General features: G+C 43.1%; 1 protein-coding gene across 2 annotated transcripts; it reads left to right on the forward strand.

The window, feature by feature from the left end:
* The first annotated feature begins 109 nt into the window (after window positions 1-109).
* Window positions 110-11,503, forward strand: TM2D3 (TM2 domain containing 3). Of its 2 annotated transcripts, XM_019726621.3 has the most exons (6): window positions 110-261; window positions 671-763; window positions 2,383-2,540; window positions 7,003-7,177; window positions 8,712-8,787; window positions 10,762-11,503. In XM_019726621.3, exons 1-6 carry the CDS (start codon window positions 171-173, stop codon window positions 10,925-10,927), a joined length of 759 nt encoding a protein of 252 aa, XP_019582180.2. In that variant the 5' UTR covers window positions 110-170; the 3' UTR covers window positions 10,928-11,503. The 2 variants fall into 2 exon arrangements, with proteins under 2 accessions (XP_019582180.2, XP_019582181.2); XM_019726622.3 differs by lacking the exon at window positions 671-763 and having other exon boundaries at window positions 118-261.
* The last annotated feature ends 9,152 nt before the right edge of the window (window positions 11,504-20,655 follow it).

Below are 20,655 nucleotides of genomic sequence, written 5' to 3' on the forward strand. Positions count from 1 at the left end.
TCCGGGAGGACTCCGGGCGGGGCACCGCAGACCCCATGCAAAGTGGCCGCGCGCCTGCGCCCTGGGCTCCTGGTAACACGCCGACCCCGCCTCTTCCGGCGCGCGCGCAGGCGCCCCACCCTTCGGATGAGATCTGGGCGGCGGCCCGGAAGTGCGTGCGCGCCGGTAAGATGGCGGCCGCGGCTGTCCCGCTGAGGGCGCTGTGCCGCCTCTGCCGCGTGCTGCTTTTCCTGTCACAATTCTATGTCTTGTCTGGCGGTGGTGAGTTAAAGTCCGCGGGCCATGCCGGGTCTGGCGGGGTGGCCGGGGGCACCGCGACCTGCGAGAAGCGTCTGGGCTGGGCCCGCTCGGGGAGGGCGGAGGATGGAGGCTGAGTGCAGGGCGGAGGGGGGCGGGGCGCTGCAGCCCAAGTCGGCGGCGTCCTGGCCTCCGGTCCGCCGCCTCCCCTCCTCTCGGGGGCACCGGAACCGCAGGTTCGGCGGCAGAGCCCTGGAGCCGGGGACCGAGGGCTCGGGGGCGGGTGTCGACCCTGTCGGCGTTTCGTTCTTTAGTTTTCTGGGTAGTCAAGCTGTGAGGTTTTCACGAGCAATTACTGCGTGGTGTGGACTCCGCTTGTGAACTCCACACCAGGAGTTTTATATCCCAGGATAACATGTTTCTTTAATTGTAGGATCCTTAAATTTAGAACATTCGCAGCCGCTGGCTCAGTCAATAAGGGATCCGGGCCCAACACGTACTTTCACAGTAGTTCCCAGGGCAGAAGGTACTAGACGTTTTCTATTCTAGTAAATGTGTATACTTAATATTTAGTGGGTTCTCCCTTTCTTTTTCGGATAAAATTTCTTCTAGTATCTGAAATCACTTTCCATTTTTGAATATTTTATTTATTGTACTTTAGGTTACATGAACTAAAGCTGGATAAAGAGACATTTTCAGTAGACAGTCTTGATATTTCGATAACCTTTTGACAGCCCCACGCTGTTCATTTCCATCTGTTTATTTCTGTTATTTTTTTCACTTCATCGAGATAACCCTCCACAAATGTTCGTTTCCCTTCAGAAAATTTCTTGTAATTCTTGAACCCTGTTCCTGATATTGGATAGTAAAAGCACCCCCAAGGCTGTTTGAAATGGAAGGATCACAGAGGGACTGATAGAGAGACTGTTTCGAACAAATTATTCACCCATTTGGCTTTGGTTTTCTCGTCTTTAAGGTGGTGGGGTTAGCCTGGCCCTCTAGAGTCGTGGCTTTGTGATTCCGACTGTCCATTCTCCAGCCACAGTAGTAGTAGGAACAAATGGGATTTTGTAGACTTGCCCATGTGCTGCAATAACTAAGGAGGACCAGTTTTAAATGAGTATTAGTGTGTTTGCTAAATGGGACGTTTTTCCCTATAATTTCATCCCTTTAGCATTCCCTCCTTTCACTGAATTGAAACTGGCCGAAGTATTTTACTGATTCTAATTTGAGTATAAAAGACTACTAGAAGTCACCAGCATACTTGAATTTAAAACATTATAGAGAAAGCACAAGAATTTTTGACTCTTTTGGACATTTTTGAAAGCTGCTCTGATCCTCTCTTCACTGATAGAAATATATTGTACTCCTGGCCAGGTTGGCTGGGTAAAAAAAAAAACCAAAAAACAGCAACCCACCAAACAAATTGTTAATATATAGAACTCTTTTGAACTTTGGTAGTATAAAACTGTAAATGTTATTAGCAAATTATGGCTTATTGAAATAGCAGAGTAGAATAATGACAACATTTTCCAGAATTGTCACCTCATTGTACTGACTGACTCAGAGGGTCACTGACTTCATTTCCAAATTAGTGTTCAAGAGAAAATAACATTGGATTGGAAACTGAGAGGTTTGGGTTCTGTTTCCAGTTTTGCCACTCCCTCTGTGATCTTAAACAAACCCTGCCATCCTAAGCGTTAGTTTTTTCATGTTGTAACGTGGTAGAACTTTTGAGATCTTTAACTCCTAGCGTTTTATATATGTATGTGTGTATGTGTGTGTGTGTGTGTATATATATATATATATATATATATATATATATATGTACATATATATATACACACATACGTATTAGTACATACATATATACATATATATGTATATGTATATAAGCACCTTTGGTTTTTATGGTCATTTGGGGGACGGTAGCTAAATACTTTTTACTTAACTGTTGAGCTGTTCACTAGGTCACACAACTGGATGGTGGCAGAACCCTGCTGTAATTGCAGGTGTCTGACTCCATCTCTGCCCTTTCCATTCCAGCATAGTATCTCACTGCTAATGGTCATGCCCCTTAATCTTAGAAAATTGTTTTCCTCATCAGTATTACAAGAGAATAAGCTTCTCTCTCACCTCTCACAGAAAGTACCGATATCCCACCTTATATGATGAAGTGTCCAAGCAATGGTTTGTGTAGCAGACTTCCTGCAGACTGTGTAGAATGCAAGACAAATTTCTCCTGTGTCTATGGGAAGCCTGTCACTTTTGACTGCACAGTCAAACCTTCTGTTACCTGTGTTGTAAGTACTGAAACTTACTTATTCTAAATGCACTCATTGTAGACCTGGAGTTACAAGAGGACTGTAGGCTTGATTGTGGGGAAATTCTGAATGAAAGGGCTTTGCGTTTTCTAAGTAGTGTTAGGAACAAAGTCGACTTTATCAGAAGACTAAAGCATCCATATTCAAGTGAGGTTTGATTGTAGGGGTTCAGATGGCAGGTTTTTGACATAAGGATAAATTGAAGCAATTATCAGACTTGTTACAGAATGTCAGAAATAGAAGAACTCAAGCATTCCAACTGTTACCCATTAGAAATGACCCTATTACGATCATCATACCTACATCTTATCTCTGATATTTGGACAGATAGGAAGGAGCCTAGAAAGGCTTTCATAGTTGGTGTTTCTTAGAGACTGCTCTAGGCACACCTGCTGCAGAGCTACTTGACTGGGGCTCCTGTTAGAATCACAGACTCCTACAGGCAGCCCCAGACCTGCTGAATGGAGTGTAGGTCAGGCAGACCTGGGTACCTGCATTTTTTAATGAATGGACCAGGTAATTACTGCGTGCTCCATTTAGGAATATGATTCTAGCATCTGGGCGACATAGAGTAGAGATAAAGAATGAAGCATTGTTTCACTCTTGGCCTGCCGTAACCAGCCGTGTGGTTTATTAATCCCCGGCTCATTAGATGAGGGCCCAGAGCAGCTTTTCCTAAAGCGTTTCCATGGAACCCTTGTTCTGGGAAATGGTTGAGGAAGAAAAAACAGATTCTATACCATGTCGTCTTTTGTAGAATTCCCTTGACCAGCGAGTCTAGCATTTCCCTCATTTACTTGAGCAAGGTGCCTTTTCCCCCACTCCATTCTTTGGCACTTGGTCTGTGAAGGGATGGATTGTAATGTTCCTTCCACCCCGGACTCTCTCTGTAATGCTCCTGAAGTCTGTCTAGTATTACGGGAGGGAATGAGCGAGGCTTCACTCCTAAGAGGAGGTAAGATTTTACGCTGTCTCTAAGTGTAGTTCTTGTAAACAAGTATTTGCCATTTTCATACGTTGCGTTACCCTTTAAAGCACACTGGAAAATCGAGCTCATTGCCAGATAGTCTTTATAAACGCCCTTGAATTAGCAGTCAGTCTTTGTTGCTGTGTCTTAAATAGAATCTTCTCCCTACTTGGCTAACCCCATTTGAAGGCTTGTAAAATTATTTATCTCATGGGTCTAGTACATCGTAGTAGGATCTTAGTGAACATGTGAAAACTTTCCTGTCTAAGGGAACTTTTCCAGAATTAGCCTCCTCTGTTGTTTGCTTCAGCTTCTTTGACATTTATCTTCCCAAACTGGTTACCGAGTGAGAACAGTTCTCAATTTCTTCCTTTTGTAGATGTTCCAAAACCTAGCTCTTTCATTTAGAGGGAAATAGCAGAGAATAAGACATACAACAAAGGAGACACTGCAAGCTTAGGGAAGTTTCTGAACCCCTTGGTCCCGCCTGGCTGCGATGTGCCCCCAGGTGGGTTCATTCTGTCCTCCTGCTTCAGATACTTGGATCTCACCTGCTTCCAATACTAGCCATAATGGAATCCTGTAAACGAGCAGGACCCCAGTCCTCAGGTGTGGAATTGGAAGTCTGCCCCAAGGGGGTCTGGTGGTCTGATCCTTCTTAGAAATGAAAACAGTAAAATACGTGAATTGGCTCTCAGGAGCCGTGGGTCCTAGGACAGCTGTTGCCAGCTGACCCAGGGTGACCCGTGTGTTCTTCCCTTATTTGTTTAATGACAATCTGTAGGGTCCCTTCTTGGTAAACACGTTAACATTTCAGGAAGAAATAATCCATGACCATCACATGGGCACATGCAGATGTCCTCTCTCTCCCACTCTTATTTTGAACTTCAAATCATAGAAGGAAAGAAACTGTTCCAGTCTTTCTTCATACATACTGACTAGGGACCCAGAGGCTAAGGGACTCTCACCTGGATTACACTAGTCAAGGGAAGTATTTTATAAGGCCCTGTTAAGTATATAGATAGAAATAAATGTAAAAATCCTGCAACACCTTCCATCTCAGATTGCTCCTGTTGCAATTACAATGGCAGCTATCAAGACAGATGATGTCAGCTGGAAATGTGCTTGACAGAAACGTGTTGCTGTTTATTACTTGGAGAAGATACCTATCTGCCTGCTAGTGTGTGCAGCATGTATACATAAAGCCTTCACATGGGTCTGTGTTCTTAGTAACGACACCTGTTTCACAGAGGGAAAGATAACAGGTCTTTTTCTTATAGATCAGCTTTTGGAAGGGTCTGTACTTCTCTCTGGTGAGAAGACAGATTCAGTAAATGCTGACATGCTTGGGTAGCTGTCTGAGAATAAAATAGAATCCCTGTCTTGTTCAAAATAAATTACAGATAGGTCAAAGATTTAATGTGAGAAAATCAAACGATGAAGTACCTGAGAAAGCATGAGATGGTTTTGTTATAATATCAACATAGGGAATATTTTTCTAAACATAAAATAAAATTTAGAAGCCATAAAAGGAAGAATTGCGATAGCTGACTACTAAAAATTAGAGAATTCTGCATGACCTAAAAAAGGATAAAGGCAAAAGATAAATTACAAACTAGGAAAAAGTATTTCTAACACACATTACAAATTATGCACTGATGTCCATAATATATGAAGATTTCCTAAAGGCCAGTGAAGAAAAGATGACAATCCTATAGAAAAATAGTGTTAGAACAGGAGCAGATGGTTCACAGGAAAGGAAATACAAATAGACTTTCAACACATGAAAAACATTGTATAATTTTTCTCATAATTGAAATACACAACGTGTTTTTAACCTGTTAGATTGGCAGAAAAATAAAAAGTGTGATAACACTGAGTGTGAGGGTATAAGCGACAACCATATCTTGTTAGTGGGTGGGCACATTGGTCATATCTGTGAACCTGAAAGATGCACACACATGACCTTTGACCCAGCAATTCCATATCGGGGAATTTATCACGTAGATACTGCAGATGGATGCAAATAATACGTCTAAGGATGTCTTAGCTGCATTGTTCACCCAGGCAGATTCGAAAGACGCTAAATGTTCAAGAGAACTCTTTCATTTATGCCTCACTCTGGAATGTAATGAAATAAATACATTGCAGCTATTAGGCAGCTCTAGAAGTAGTTACTGATATTTGCAGAATTAATTAAAAAGTAAATGTCAGTGGGAAAGTTAAAGAAAAAATGTATCTGGGCATAGAATAGACTCCCGTGAAGGCCAGTGGGTAAGCAGTGCTTGGGGCAGGGTGGGCACCGGCTGCTGCTCACTCTCCTGTCTTGTCTGGGAGTTTGTACCAGACGTGTATTACCTAGTTTTAAAAAAACAGTGGATAAGAAACATGCTATAAATGCATCAGTAGAAATTTGCAGGCATTTAAAACAGTATTGTCTAAATCACGTGGTGTCTTACCCAGTTTTGACTGCTACCTATAAAAGCAGTTGTACATTATGAAAAAAGTTAATAAATAAAAAGTTAATAAATTTCCAGAAGTGATTTTGTGACCATTGGAAAATGATTTTGAAAAATAGGTATTACAGTATAATGTCAAGTAGGGGTGAAAAGGGTATAGAATGCTTTTAATGTACTTCCTCTCCTGTCAGTCTCTATCACGGAGTTAAAAATGAAAGATTAAAAGTGGGTCTGCCTGGACAGGTTACAGGTTTTTTCCTGTAATTTCCAAATGTGCAATTTACAAAAAACATGTGCTACTCTTATAAGCAGAAAACAAAATAACGACTTTTTTTCAATTGAAAGGAAAAAGCCTGGTCTGGAAAGCTAGGGGCCCGCAGGGAGCCCCTGCTGAGTCTGCATGGGGTTCTTCTGTAAGTGGATAGAGATTTTCTGGGGCTTCCTGTTGGGGGATCGCGCCAAGTGGGTGTGGAGGTGGGAGCGGCGGTGACAGCCCTGGCACTGGACTGTGCTGGAGATACGAGGGCAGGTTTGAGACTGAGGGCCAGGTGTGTGCTGTACGCCTAGGAGCCCCCGTCTGGGCTTAGGGAGCCTGGGTTCCACTCGTAACTTGCGGCTCAGTGACCTTGAACAGATGTACTCGTCTGTCCTTCCAGTTATCTGTGACCCTGGCTTTGTAGAACAAAATTTCCCCTTTTTGTACGAAAGTACACATGCTCATTTTTAAAAATTTAGCCAGGTAAAAGTGATGGCATAATCTTAACCACCCTGAAATAACCTTAGTTATTTTGATGTGAGTTTTCCCTTAGGTATATATTTTTGGGTGTCTATTTTTATGATTATAGGGTCATACCACTTATATTTGTTTTGCACGCATACTGGTTTGGTACCTGTTTTCTTGCCACTTCCTGCCAGATACCATTTAGAAACTTTGTGCCATATGACTGTAGCTTTAGTGACATAGTCACAAGCTACTGTGTTATGATTGATGAGTTCTGTGTCATTCGGTCCATAGGATCAAGACTTGAAATCCCAAAAGAGCTTTGTCATCAACATGACTTGCAGATTTTGCTGGCAACTTCCGGAAACCGATTATGAGTGCTCCAATTCTACCAGCTGCATGGCGGTGTCCTGTCCTCGGCAGCGGTACGCTGCCAACTGCACGGTGCGGGACCACGTTCATTGCTTGGGTAAGCCGGGGTGCAGGGAAGTTTGGGAGCAAACCAGTTTTCTCTGAGCTTGCTTATGGAACTTGAATCAGACGTTTGAGGATTAAGTTGGAATGATTTCATCAGAAGCATTTATCAGCACTTTTCACCATTAATAAACTCGGTGAACTAAAAATGTCCAGAAAATTTGCAGCACTCTTACCTTTTAAAATATAATATTTGAGAAAACAAGAAAACATGACGGTCATAAAGCATAATGTACAGTAATTGAGTTTCACCACATTCCCAGCTAATGCGGTGATGATGTCATCACAGCTACCTTGGTGCTTTTCATGCGCCCAGTTGCTCTCCCTCCTTCGCAGGTAACGCCCTTTTTGAATTTTATTATCCCACTTTCTTTTGTTTAACTTACTTAGTTCTATCACATTTGTGTATAAGATATAGTACGATATACAGTGGTGCATGTTTTAGAATTGTATACAATAATAGCAGCCAGTTTATAGTCTTTTTTTCCTCTCCCCATTATGGCTCTAAGATTCATGCATGTGCCTTCCCTTTCTTAACCTTTTTCTCTTCTAAATAATCAATTGTACAATTGTGTCATTGTTTATTCATTCTCCTATATATTTGGATTATTTGTATTTTTTGCTTACATATTGTACTGCCAGTAAAACTTGCGTGCATACCTTCCAGTTGCACATGGGCAGGAGTTGGTCTGGCACATTCTCTAGCATGTGTTAGTTTCCAAAGTGGTTTTACCTGTTTACATCCCCCCAGCGTGGTGAGCCACACTCTCTCCATACTTGTTATCCCAAAGTTTCGTCTTTTCCTTAAAGGTTTCTAGGAATTCTTTGATATTTTCAATACTAACCTTTTGGTGTCTCTGAAATCCTCTCCCAGGTTTTTACCTTCTTTTTTTCTCCCCCACTTCATTTTGGTGTCTTTTGATGAACAGAACTTTAAATTGGAATTAGTTGACGTTCTTAGTCTTTCACAGGTAGCTCTTTTTTGTGATTAAAAAACCGTTTCTTACTCCAGGTGCATCCAGAGAGTTTCTTAGGTTTTCTTTAAAAAGTTGTAAGTTTGGCCTTTCGCATTTAGGTCTCTCAGCCGCCTGCGGTGGGTTTTGGTACGTGGTGTGAGGTAGATTCGGGTTCCCTTTTTTCCCCACGTGGACAGCCAGTTGTCTCGGGATGCTTCCGGGCAACCTGTGTGTGCCCCGTGCCCTGCGGAAGGTTCACATCTGCATGCTCTGGGCGCTGTCCTCCCATTGCGCCATCTGTCTGTCTCACAGCCCCACCGCCTTAGTCTGCACTTCACCCAAGTGTCGATCGCTGGTAGGGCATTTCCCATTCTTCGAGCTGTAACCCTTACTTACCTGATTTAAATTTTAAGTCTTTCTCTTTACCATTTGCTGTCATAAACATTATTGTAAGGAGAGTTGACTTCTTAGATTTTAAATGACAAGGCCACTGGTTACAGTTAAGTCTCTGTGTGAGCGTATTTTTATGCCCATTTTTCTAACAGCGTTTCCCTTTTTTTTTTTTTTTTTAAGGTAACCGTACTTTTCCAAAAATGCTGTACTGCAATTGGACTGGAGGCTATAAGTGGTCCACTGCTCTGGCTCTGAGGTAAGCTTCATTACTAATAAGCTAAAGGTGCCAGTTGGATTCCCTTGGGATCAGTGGATTCTCCAGACATTGAGCTCAGCCAGGCTTCTCGTTCACTCGGTCCTAGCACGGTCAGACAGACCTGAGGCGAGTTACTTAGATCAGATCAGTACCTTCGTGGAATTTAATGGCAGGATGCTAGCTTTTCTCCCAAGATGCCTGCACAGTCTAGAGATGACTTAATTGATCGTCAGAACCAGTCAGGATTCCTGTTCTGAATGTACCATGAATCAGTAAAATGCTGTAAACTAACTAGTTAAAATAGGTAGGCTTATCGTGTATATTTCTAATTTTTAGTAACTTGTGTATTATTAAAAAAAATATATGCTCAGTAGTGAAAACTGGACAAGGTGAAAATGACAAAGACAAACATTAAAAATCACCTATAATTCCACCATCCAGAAATAATTAAAGACTTACAATTTTTACATAAAAATAGGCTTGTATTAGTTAAATTTCTCAACAGTTTGGGAAAAAACAAATTGTACCAGTTCCTCCCACCAGAGGGCAGGTGGTTCGCTGGTTAAACGCTTGGCAGAATGAAGAAGTTGTGCCACCTATAGTTGCAGGTTGGGGTTAGAGCCTGAGACCCCTTGTTCTGCGGTGTGACACTGGGCAGGGCTTCTCAGCCTCGTCACTGTTGATGTTGGGGCCAAATAATTCTTTGCTGTGGGGGTGTCCGGTGCATAGTAGGACCTTTATAGCAGCATCTGTGGATTCAAGTTACTAGATGTCCAGTTGGGGGGCAAGTGACACTCAGAAATGTGTCCAGATATTGCCAAACTAACCCTTGTCGAGAACCATGGCGTTAGGGTTCAGGCTGGGGAAAGAGAAGGGTCCTGCCGGCAGGAACGTGTCACCGGGAAGTAAATGGAGTCCAGGATGGAAGGTTACGTACAACACAAATGAGATTTGGTAACTGGCCACAGTCCTTGTCAGCAAGGATTTAAAGGAAAACTTTTTTTTTTTCAAATTTTTTATTTTGGAGTAATTTTAGATTTACAGAAAGGTTGCAAAGACACAGTGTTCCTGTCCGTCCCTCACTCCGTTTCCCCCACATTACTGCTATCTTAAATGATCATGGTACATTCAACAGCTGGTTTTTAAAAACTAAGAATCGTTTTCCTCTCAGGACTTGACATAGTTTCTTTCAGCATCTTCACTGTAAATGTGATAATGTCCAGGGTTTGCTTTAGAATTCTCGGGGGTGGAGGGGGTAGAGATGGGCCAGCGTTGGCCGCTCATTGATGGTCGGAGCTGGATCGTGGCTACTGTTCTCTTTATTATTTACTTTTCTGAGTTCTGAAATTTTCCATAATAAATTAAAAAGAAATCCAATCATAAGTTGTCCAAATAGTGTTAGATCTTAGCATTTGAAGGACCCTTTAAAATCATTTATTCTTGACACTAAATGTGTAGAGATGAGTGACTGACAAAGTGAGACAGCTTGACCCGAGGCAGCCAGAGGGTGGGCACTGCCTCGCGGTGCCAACCCCTGACTCCACGCTCATACGCACTCTGTTAGACGGGGTCCCTGCTTTGCCCTCGGAGACGTGCCACTTTCAAGATTAAAGTGCAGTGAGGTCACTTACTTTCCTTTAAAAGAGAAATATTAGATTTCAGTACAGCTAAAGATTGTGTGTTCACTTTTGACATTTTAATGGTCTACTTGCCCATAATTACAGTTGACCCTGGAACAACGCCGGGGTAAGGGTGCAGTCGAAAATCCGCGTATAGCTTAGGTCGGCCCTCCGCAGGGCCGGTCCCCTCCGAGGAGACCGAAAGCACCCAGTTGGTGGTGTGAAACATGAAATAGTCACTGTTCTAATAAGGGCTGGATCATTAGAGACCCTTCCCCAGACATGACTTGGCGGAGCCACATCTGGCTGCAGGGGGGGGACCTCTGGTGGATCCCAGTCCTGTTTCCTGTTGCAGCATCACGCTCGGTGGGTTTGGAGCGGACCGTTTCTACCTGGGCCAGTGGCGAGAAGGCCTCGGCAAGCTCTTCAGCTTTGGCGGCCTGGGCATATGGACGCTGATCGATGTCTTGCTAATTGGAGTTGGCTACGTGGGACCCGCGGATGGCTCTCTGTACATTTAGCTGTGGTTATGTGGTTCAGACAGGAGCGGTGCTTGGAAGGAGGCCTTCTGCCTGTAGGAACTGATGTGCTGTGCGTGTATGTGTGTCTGTTTTTAATGTACAGCATCTGTACTTTGCCTGCCTTGATGAAGGTAAAATAAAAGAACACGGAACCATGCTTATCCGGAACTTGTTTTTATTTGCCTGAAATACATTTTTTTCTGTGAAAAATGTCAATTTAATTAAACTAGAGGAACCAACTCCGCGGTGATTGAGAATCGAGTTAATTCTTGTGACTTCAATTTTCTGTTGCTTAAGTCCAAGTGTAGCATGTGGATCTCGGCCTGATGGGACTGAAAAGCTTCAGCTGTGATCGCAGAAATGACAAGTGCTTTTATTCTTCAGCCAAATAAAGTTATCCGCCCACACTTCTATTCTCTGTAAGAGTCGCAGTCACTTCTATGTGGTCGGGTCTTTCTGTGTCACTCTATGCAGGACTCGCGTATTGAGTTGCTGTGGTTTGAATTTTGTCAGTGCTGTATGTAAAGGATTGTGAGAGTACTGAAAATAAAATCGTAAGTTGCTGTAAGACATGAAGACCTGTTTTCTGTTTGTTTTCTGTATTGAAAAGATAACCATGAGTAATCGTAACAGCTGGTATTATTAAGACGTAAAATGTTTATTTTTTAGAGTATTGCTCCATCCCCACAGATACACAATTGACCCTCAAAGAGCATGGGGTAGGGGGCACCCACCTCCACTCAGTTGAAAATCCACGCGTACATTACGTCAGCCCTACGCATGCGTGGATTCCCAACTGGCTCGAAAGTACAGCTGACCCTTGAGCAACATGGGTTTGAACAGCGTGGGTCCACTTCAAATCTGCTTATACGTGGACCCATGCAGTTTAATCCCTTGTCCAAGGGTCACCTGTGTTCTTAACTGCCGGGTTTGTTGACACCCCCGAAGTGTTAAAAGTGTTTTAGTCTATGAATGTTTTTGAGTCTATAGATCCTTTATTGAAAAGAAGAACAGTTATTAATCCAGAATGGGTTTTACAAAGGTTCCTTTTATAACCTTACACCTCTTAGCATTTTCCCTTTCACACTGGGTATCTGAGTATTCCTTTGTAAACATCTGTTAACAGCTGGGAGATTGAACCAGCCTATCCCATCTAGAAGCTATAAAATATTTTTTTGAGAATATCTCCATCGATCTCATGGGACAACACCATATTTTGTTCACCAGGTTGTTAATTACAGTTTACCTGAAAGGGGACTTGAAACACTGCTGATAACTTGCCATTTAAGAACAGGCTTCTTGGCAAGTGGAGAACCTTCTGTCTGGATAAAGAGCAGTTCCAACTCCTGTCACTGGGCGGTGCGTCCCCTTTGCACTTGCTTTCCCATTATGTTTCCAGAAACAGCCAGTCTTGGTAGGGACAGGAGCACGCGCGCAGAGTATGGCAGCCCTTCCAGGTGGGAGGAGCCCAGTTGGCACGGACCTTTCTTTTCTAGGGCCAGCCCACTTCTTACCCATCATGGGAACATGAGACTTGGTGGACAGGTGTCTCGTTAGAGGAGGACCTGTTACTGCAAAGAAGCAGCCCCTTCGCTACCCAGTGAAAACGTTCCTGGAGTGTCCTCCAGAGTTAGCTGTATGCAGAGGAGGCGCCAGCATTTCCATTGAGCTCCGCGGAGGGGCCTGGCAGTTTGGGGCATTGCCACCTCTACACAGTGCTCATGGAGGGAATGGGGGCAGCTGCCCCGACAGTGGCCATCTTTATGGTCTTGGGACCTGAGTTAAATAGTGAGGCCAAGTGTTTGGAAGGTGAAGGCTGAAAGATTCTGAATCATCAAAGAGACTAATGAATGAATTTATTTCCAAATCTAAAAACCAAGGGGATACAAGTCTTTGGAACCTAGAGGATATGAGCAAATTGGGGATGCGTCCTATTGAGAATTTGATGCAGCCGCTGGTCTCTGAAATACAACTAGCAGGAAAATGAAGATTTCCAAATATAGTTCAAACAAATTGATGAATGACGAACTCATACATGGGCCCCTAAAAGAAACTATTAAAGCTACACTCAAAAGGGCACCAGAGAGAGTGAGTCTGATCTCTCTAGCAAATTCCATGGGCCTCTGCTGGCAGCAAAATGTCGTGTGGGTCTGACTTTTGGCTCAGTTTCTGTGTGCTGTTAGCTCTGACAAGGGGCTATTAAATAGGGCACCTCTTTGCGGGGTTCCTCATCAGTTTCCAACTGCTATTGGCGGGTTTCTGGAAATTCGGAATTTATCACCGCAGCATGCCGTATGTCATTACTACATCTCACGAATCTCTGCCTTGCTTTGCCCGGGCTCTTCTGCTTACCTTATTCCTCCCGGCAGCTGCTGTGTTATTTATGTCTAGTCCCCAGCACAGTACATTACATGCAGTGGCTCACCTTGCTGAGCGAATTACTGCCATGGGTGTTTTGCAAGGGTTGAAGCACTTGAGTGGAATTGTGGGAACTGGCAGTGGAGGTGGCTACAGGGAGAGAAAATAAAGAAATTGGCTTTAAGTAAATACTGGCCATAGCACCCTGTTAATCTGATTCCCACAAGTCATTGAGGACCAACTCTGGTTAGTGCTGCTTACAAACAAAGATTTTTAAAAGATTGTACGCTTCAAGATTTAAAAATGTGTTCTCTGTGCCACACAATTTTGTTTCCCTATACTTTTTAAAATACTTTCCAGCAGATTTGCGTTTATTTTTGGCACATCAGCTAAGGAATTTACAAACGATTTTAATTCATCTCATAAGCAGTGAGTGGAAAACAAGCTGTATCTGATGCAGCTTTTCAAATACATCAGGAGAGCTTAAAAATGAAGGCAGGTTTCTTCACTCCTGCTCTTAAGCTTTCCCTGTGTCCATACCATGTCTGATAAAAGCACCTCTGACAGAGTATGAAGTATCACAAGATAGTAGAGGGGATGTAAGATAATTATAACCTAGGCAAATTGGGTATAATATCTTAGATATGAAGTATTGAAGTTGTCTTCTGTAAACACACTTCGATGCAAAGTAAGGAAGCTTTGATTGAGACACTTGGATGTAGTTAAGAGGCTCCATGAGAGCTGGACTCTGGCTCTGTACTTTGAGAGTCCGACCTGGCACACAGTAGGCTCACAGTGACCATCTGTTGAATGAATGAATGATGAGTACTCAGCAGCAAACAAGAAAAGACAAATGTCAAAAGCACCCAAAAATTGTAAGAGAAGAAAATTACTGCTCAGGTGTGCAGGTTATTCCTGGCAAAGGTCCTTGTGCATCAGCAAAATCCTTGCAAGAGAAACACTTAATTGGAAGAACGGGCTAGCCCTGTCTTTTCCCTGTTACTGCAGGGGAAGTGAAAAGCCTTCTGGGAAGAGACCAATGAAAGGCCAGTTCTCTGATATGCATGTGGGGGGTCCACGCTGGACCAGAGAAAGGACCCAGAGCCAAAGACGACCCCAGGGTCATGAGACCCACCTCCTCACCAATTGGGACATTTAGAAAATCTCAGATATTCCAGCAAAGATAGTCTCAGCTGAGTTCTCTCCCACACTGGTTATCAGGCCACTGAACATTGAATGGAGCACAAAATGTATAGCTTCCCAGCTGCTCAGACAATCAGACAGGAATGTATTCACGTGGTGTCATGAAGTTGCCCACATTACACAAGATCACAAAAAATGACCCACGACTGTAATAAAATGACAGGCAGTAGCAAGTATTCGTGAGGACGTGGAGGAATGGGAGCCCACACATTGCTGGTGGGAATGCAAAATGAGCGCATCCACTTTGGAAGACAGTGTGGCCGTTCTTAAAACTTTGGAAGACTTACCATGTGACTCAGCAATTCTAGATATATGCCCAAGTAAAAGGAAAATGTGTGTACATACAAAAATTTGTCGATAGCAGCTTTAGTCATAATAGTCAAAAAGTGGAAACAACCTAGATGTCCATCAACTGAGATATAATGCATAAACCAAAGGTGGTCTGTCCGTACAATGGAAAATTATTTGGTCATTAAAAGGAATGAAGTACTGATACATGCTACCACCCAGGTAAGGCTGAAAAACACTGTGCTAAGCGAAGGAAGCCAGTTACACTGTAAGCTGGGGAACTGGATGGTTTGTAAATTACATCTCAATAAGGCTGTTTTTCAAAAAAGAAATGGCACAGAAACTGCATGTACGTACTGTAGCAGGGGAACCAAAAAATAGAGGAGAAAGGGAGGAAGGGACATAGTCTGCGAAACAAGGATGAAGAGTCCATCTTGGAAAAAAAACACCCCAAGAAACAGAAGAGAAGTCCCTGCAAATTTTTTGGTTATAGGACACTTAAGTGTCTTCTTTCCTTCAGTGAATAGATACTGAGTCCCTAAGAAGAAGCATGCACCTTTCTAGGCACTGGACATAGAGCAACAAACAAGTTCTCCCTTTCATGGAGCTTGCATTCTTGTGTACAAAAATATACTAAGCATGAAGATATTTATTCCATTGGACCCCTTCCGTCATGGAGGCAACCCCAATCTAGCCTCACTGGAAGAGATGGATTCTGGATATAGCTTTCCCTAGTCTTATGCACTGCTTCACACAGATTGCTTCTGATCAAAAAACTCATTTCACAGCAAAATGTGGCACCACGGGTGGGTTCACGCTGAGAAAGGGGGAAAGGGTCCCGGTAGTAGCCAGGCTGTGACTTTAACCTCTGAATATAAAAAATGCAAGCAGTACTCCCCCACTTTTTTTTCCTTCTAGTTTCTGAATGTGGAACTTGAGTCATTGATTTGAGACCTTTCTCATTTTCTAATACAAGTATTTAATGCTATGAATTTCCCTTTAAGCTTTGGGTACGTCTCAAAACTTCTGTTGTGTATAATTAAAAATATTTTGTAATTCTTTGGACGTCCTCTTTGATGTACCCAATAATACCAAGTGTGATTTTTAAATGTATTGTTTGATTTCCAAATATATGGGAATTTTCAAGATACGTATTGTTTAAATCAGTTTCTGGTTGAATTTCATTGTGATCAGAGTATAAAATTTGTGTTTTAATTCTTTTAAATTCATTGGTTTGCTTTATGGCTGAGTATGGTCTGTCACGCTGGAATGTATATCCTGCTGTTCCAGGTAATGTGTTTTGGGAATGTCAGTCGGGTCAAGTGGTTGATAGTATATGTTTCAGGATTTCTATGTACTTGCCGATATTCTTTGTACTTATTCTGTCAATTACCAGCAAAGGGGTGTTGTAGTCTCCAGTTGTGGGAGATTTGTGTATTTCTCTTTTTCAGTTCTATCAATTTTTGCTTATGTATTTTTAAAGTGTTATAAGGCATACGTACACATTTAGGTTGTGGTGACTTTTAATTGTGGTAAAATATCGGGGGTGCCAAAAAAGTGTATACAAGTGGACACTTTGGTCACCATTGCTCAAGCAGTAGCTCACCGTCATCAGAAGTGTCTGGACACTGACACTTTGAGCACCTCTTGTCATTGCAGAAGTCAAACGTGACTTGTATTCATCTTTTGTTATCAGTATATGTTGCGTATTACAATTTTAATACACTTTTCCTTTCTTAAAATGTATATACTTTTTTTTGCACCTTCTGTGTACATAACACAAAATGTGCCATTTTAACCATTTTAGTGTACACTTCAGTGGCATCAGATACATTTGTTTACATGGTTGTGCAACTCTCACCACCATCTATCTCCAGAGCGTTTTCATCTTCCCAGACTGGAACTCTGCACCCATTAAATCACAACTTTTTATTCCCTCTGCCCCGCTAGCCGTTACCATTTTATTTTCTGTCTCGATGAATTTGGCTATTTTAGCTACTGTATATAAGTGGAATCGTACAGTATTTGTCTTTTGTGTCACTTAGCGTAATGTCTTCAAGTTTCTTGTATTGTAGCCTGTGTCAGAATTTCATGCCCTTTTAAGATTGAATAACAAACAGTTCATTGTATAGACCATATAGACCATATTTTGTTTATCCACTCATGTGTTGATGGAAATTTGGGTTGCTTCCACTTTTTGGGTCCTGTGAACACTGTTGCTGTGAACATGGGGACCAATACCTGTTCCAGTCCCTGCTTTCAGTTATTTTGGGTACATACCCAGGAGTGAGATTACTGGGTTATAAGGTTCCTCTGTGTTTGATGTTTTTGAGAAACGTGATGTCTTCTTGATGAATTCACCCCTTTGTTATATATAATGTCCCTCTTTATCCCTGGTACTATTTCTTCTGATGTCTGCTTTGTCTGCTATTACTCTAACCACGCCCACTTTTATTTTATTAGTGTTTAGTTGGTACATCTTTATCCATCCTTTTACTTTTGTAACCTATCTATGTCTTTAAACTGAGTTCCTTTTAGACACCATGTATTGGGTCTTGGTGTCTTGTCTAATCTGATAATCTCTGCCTTTTCATTGGGGATTTTAGGCAATTTACATTTAACATCACTAGTGATATGCTTGGATTTAAATCTACCATCTTACTGTTTTCTATTTGTTCATCTGTTCCTTTTCCTCTTTTTTCTTTTTCCTACCCACATTTGGATTAGTTGAATTTTTAAAAACGATTTTCAGCTATGTTTCTTCAAATATATGTCTTTTACCTCACACTCTCCTCCTTCTGAGAGTCCAGTGATACAAATGTTAGATTTTTTTTTTGTCATTGTCCCACAGATTTCTGAAACTCCTTTTTTTTTTAACTCTACTTTCTGTTATTCAGATTGGAAATTTCTATTGATCTCTCTTTGAGTTCACTTGTTCTTTCCTCTTTCGTCTTTACCACTGAGCCTGTTTAATGAGTTTTTAAAATTATTGTACTTCTAATTATATCGTTTCCCTTTGGTTCTTTTTTATATCTTCAATTTATTTACTGAGATTTTCTGTTTTTTATTTGTTTTAAGAGTGTTCATGATTGCTCATCAAAGCATTTTTATGATGGCTGCTCTGAAATCCTTGATAAGTCCTAGATAATACCAACATGTGCGTCGTCTCATGTAGTGTTGGCACCTTTAGATTATCTGTTCTCATTCAAGTTGTGATTGCTTTGGTTCTTGGTATGATGAGTGGTTGTTTGTTTGTTTGTTTGTTTGTTTTTATTATTGTATCCTGGACATTAGGGGTATTGTGTTTTTTTGTTCTTTTCCAATCCTTCTGTTCAGGTGTAGTGTGCAGGTCCTGGTTGGGGCCCATTCAGCTTCCTGTTGGGTTTCCTCGTGCCCCAGGGGTGGAAAGATTTGGTGCGCTTCCCTCAGTCTCTCAGGCCTTGGCTTTGTGAGAGGGGTGGAGCCAGAGAAGTGGGGGCCGGTGTCTGTCCTCTGGCGGCAGCTGGTCTCCCCCTGCCCACCCACAGGCACAGCCCTCCCCGGCCTCCTGGCCTGGCCCTGATATTCCTCCTGAGAGTGCTCAGAGGTCTTTCACGTGAGTGCAGACGTCTCCAAGTCTGGATTCCCCAGCGCTTCCAAACTTACATCCTGGCCCACCTGTGGCCTTTACTCATTTGCTAAACTAGTAGCTGATGCCTTCGTGTCTTCTGGCCAGTTCGTCCTGTGCTCTGCCGAAGGGGAAGCAGGTTGTGTGCTGCATTTCTCCTCGGAGGGCCTGCTCCGCTGCAGCTCAGCTGTTTGGTTGCCCTGCATCTCTGTATTAGACTCAAGGAAAATGCCCAGTTTTGAAGACTCTCCAGATTTTGCCCATGGTTCTTTGCCGCTTTCTCCATCCTACATGGAAGCAGAAATTAGAGGTTTTAAATCACAGTTACTCACTTTCCTCTGCCTGGAGTCACCCATCCAGAGCATTGCGTGAACTTGTTTTTCCAAATGACTTTAAAAGAATTTCTCAGCCATATTTAAAAGCTAAACACTGTGTGAATTATCTGCTTTTTCTCTTGTTTTGTAACCTAGTAACCAAGATCATTAATGAATATCACAGTTGAACATCTTCCCTTTGAAGAAATTGAAGAGTCAACACATAATCAGAAGGTTAACTTTTTTCTCTTTGGAAGTTCTTGTATTACCTTCTTTTACATACATACATACATACATATGTATTCTCTCTAACCGATTAGGACAGTATGTCCTGTGGACTGTCAGCGACCATGCAGTCTGATTGATTTTTCTTTTGTGTTAGGTCTGTTTATCTGGGCTTGTTAGTTCTGCAGTGTGCACAGAGTGACAGAACATTTTTGTGATTAATGTTCCAACTTCTGTGGCTGTGTAACAGATCACCTCAAACCTCAGTGGCATAAAACAGTCACTCATTTTCACAGATACTGTGGATCAGAAGCTTTGACAGGCACAGCGCAATGGTTTGTCTCTGTGCCCTGGTGCCTGTGGCTACAGCTAGAAGACGCAGGATGGGGGCCAGAGGCCCCCGCAGGCACAGTCTGTAGCCGCCTGGCAGGACCTCTTCACCTGGGCCCGGGCTGGCTGGGCTTCCTCACAGCATGGTGGGCGGCCACATGGAGGCTGGGGAGGGGGCCACAGAGAGGCTGGGCAGCCACACAGGCTGGGGAGCCACATGGAGGCTGGGGGGCACACGGAGCCTGGCGGGGGCACACGGAGCCTGGGGGGTGCACGAAGCCTTGGGGGGGCACACAAAGCCTGGGGGGGCGTCCGGAGCCTGGGGGGCACCCTGAGGGGCACACAGAGCCTGGGGGGGCACACAGAGCCTGGGGGGCCACATGTAAGATGGACTGCTGTTCTCACCTGGCTCCAAAAGCTGTGTAGCACCAGTTCTGCCATAGCCTGCTGACTGACTCAGTTACAAAGGCCCCACTCGAGTTCAAGGAGAATGCACATGAACTCCATGTCTTTTTGGGGGCGTAGGAAGACTCAGGAAGAGTATATGAAACTAGAAATAATTGCAGTGACCATTTTTCGAAAATGCAATCTACTAGAATTAATCTCCAAAGTCTTCAAAAGCTAAGAAAAAGAGGGAAAGGTGGGGAAAGAGGACGAAGGGAGCTGGCTACAGTCTCCCTGGAAGCCCCTTCAGAATCCCTCCACACTTTCTAGTTCCTGTTTATGGCGAAGATGGGACCATTAACTTCGTTATTCTTTGGTTTGCAGTATTGGCAAGTGTCCCTGTTCAAAGAGTTCCTACTGTGTGTTTTTAAGGGTTTGTTAGCCCTCGTGTCCCTTCTCGGGTTCTGCCAGTTAGCTTTTCTAATGCAACGCTTTGCATCTCCTGGCCCGACCTCAGATGGGCTGGTTGGAGGTCGGAAAAGCCTGGAGTCTGAATTCGTCCCAAGCTTTCCTTTCTGACCTGCGATTTGGGAAATCTAGGTGGACAATTTTAGAATTCGAACTGAGTTTGGAGGCCTCCTCACGTCAAGGAGGGTAAACCATTGGACACTCAGGATGTCCTTTTCTGTTTGTGTTCAGATGCCCATCAAAAGAACAATCGTGTGTTTGTCAAAAGTTACCCAAAGTGGCCATCATGACTAGGTTGTCCTTGGTGGAATAAGGTCATTTACGTGAGGTAGACGGGTAATGTGCAAATACACAGTAAGCAGGCATTTGGCCCGAGGGGCTCAGGCCTGGGCCCACACGGCCCGCCAAGATCTGTAGTGGTTGCTGGAACTATGTGTCTACAGTCCCATGTGTTCAGAACCTGGCACAGAGCCAGCTGTCATGGACCCGCTGTTACCTGTCTGCTTGTGTCCGTCTGGAGTGTTGTTCATCTGTAAGGAGACTCGTATAGG

This window comes from Rhinolophus sinicus, chromosome 13 (assembly GCF_057876585.1).
Source record: "Rhinolophus sinicus isolate RSI-liver-muscle chromosome 13, RSI-T2T, whole genome shotgun sequence".
In the NCBI taxonomy this organism is placed as follows: Eukaryota; Metazoa; Chordata; class Mammalia; order Chiroptera; family Rhinolophidae; genus Rhinolophus; species Rhinolophus sinicus.

Coding starts and splice junctions, on each gene's coding strand:
- TM2D3 (XM_019726621.3), top strand. CDS start 171: ATGGCGGCCGCGGCTGTCCCGCTGAGGGCGCTGTGCCGCCTCTGCCGC. Junction 7,178..8,711: donor GGACCACGTTCATTGCTTGG/GTAAGCCGGGGT, acceptor TTTTTTTTTAAG/GTAACCGTACTTTTCCAAAA. Junction 8,788..10,761: donor TCCACTGCTCTGGCTCTGAG/GTAAGCTTCATT, acceptor TTCCTGTTGCAG/CATCACGCTCGGTGGGTTTG.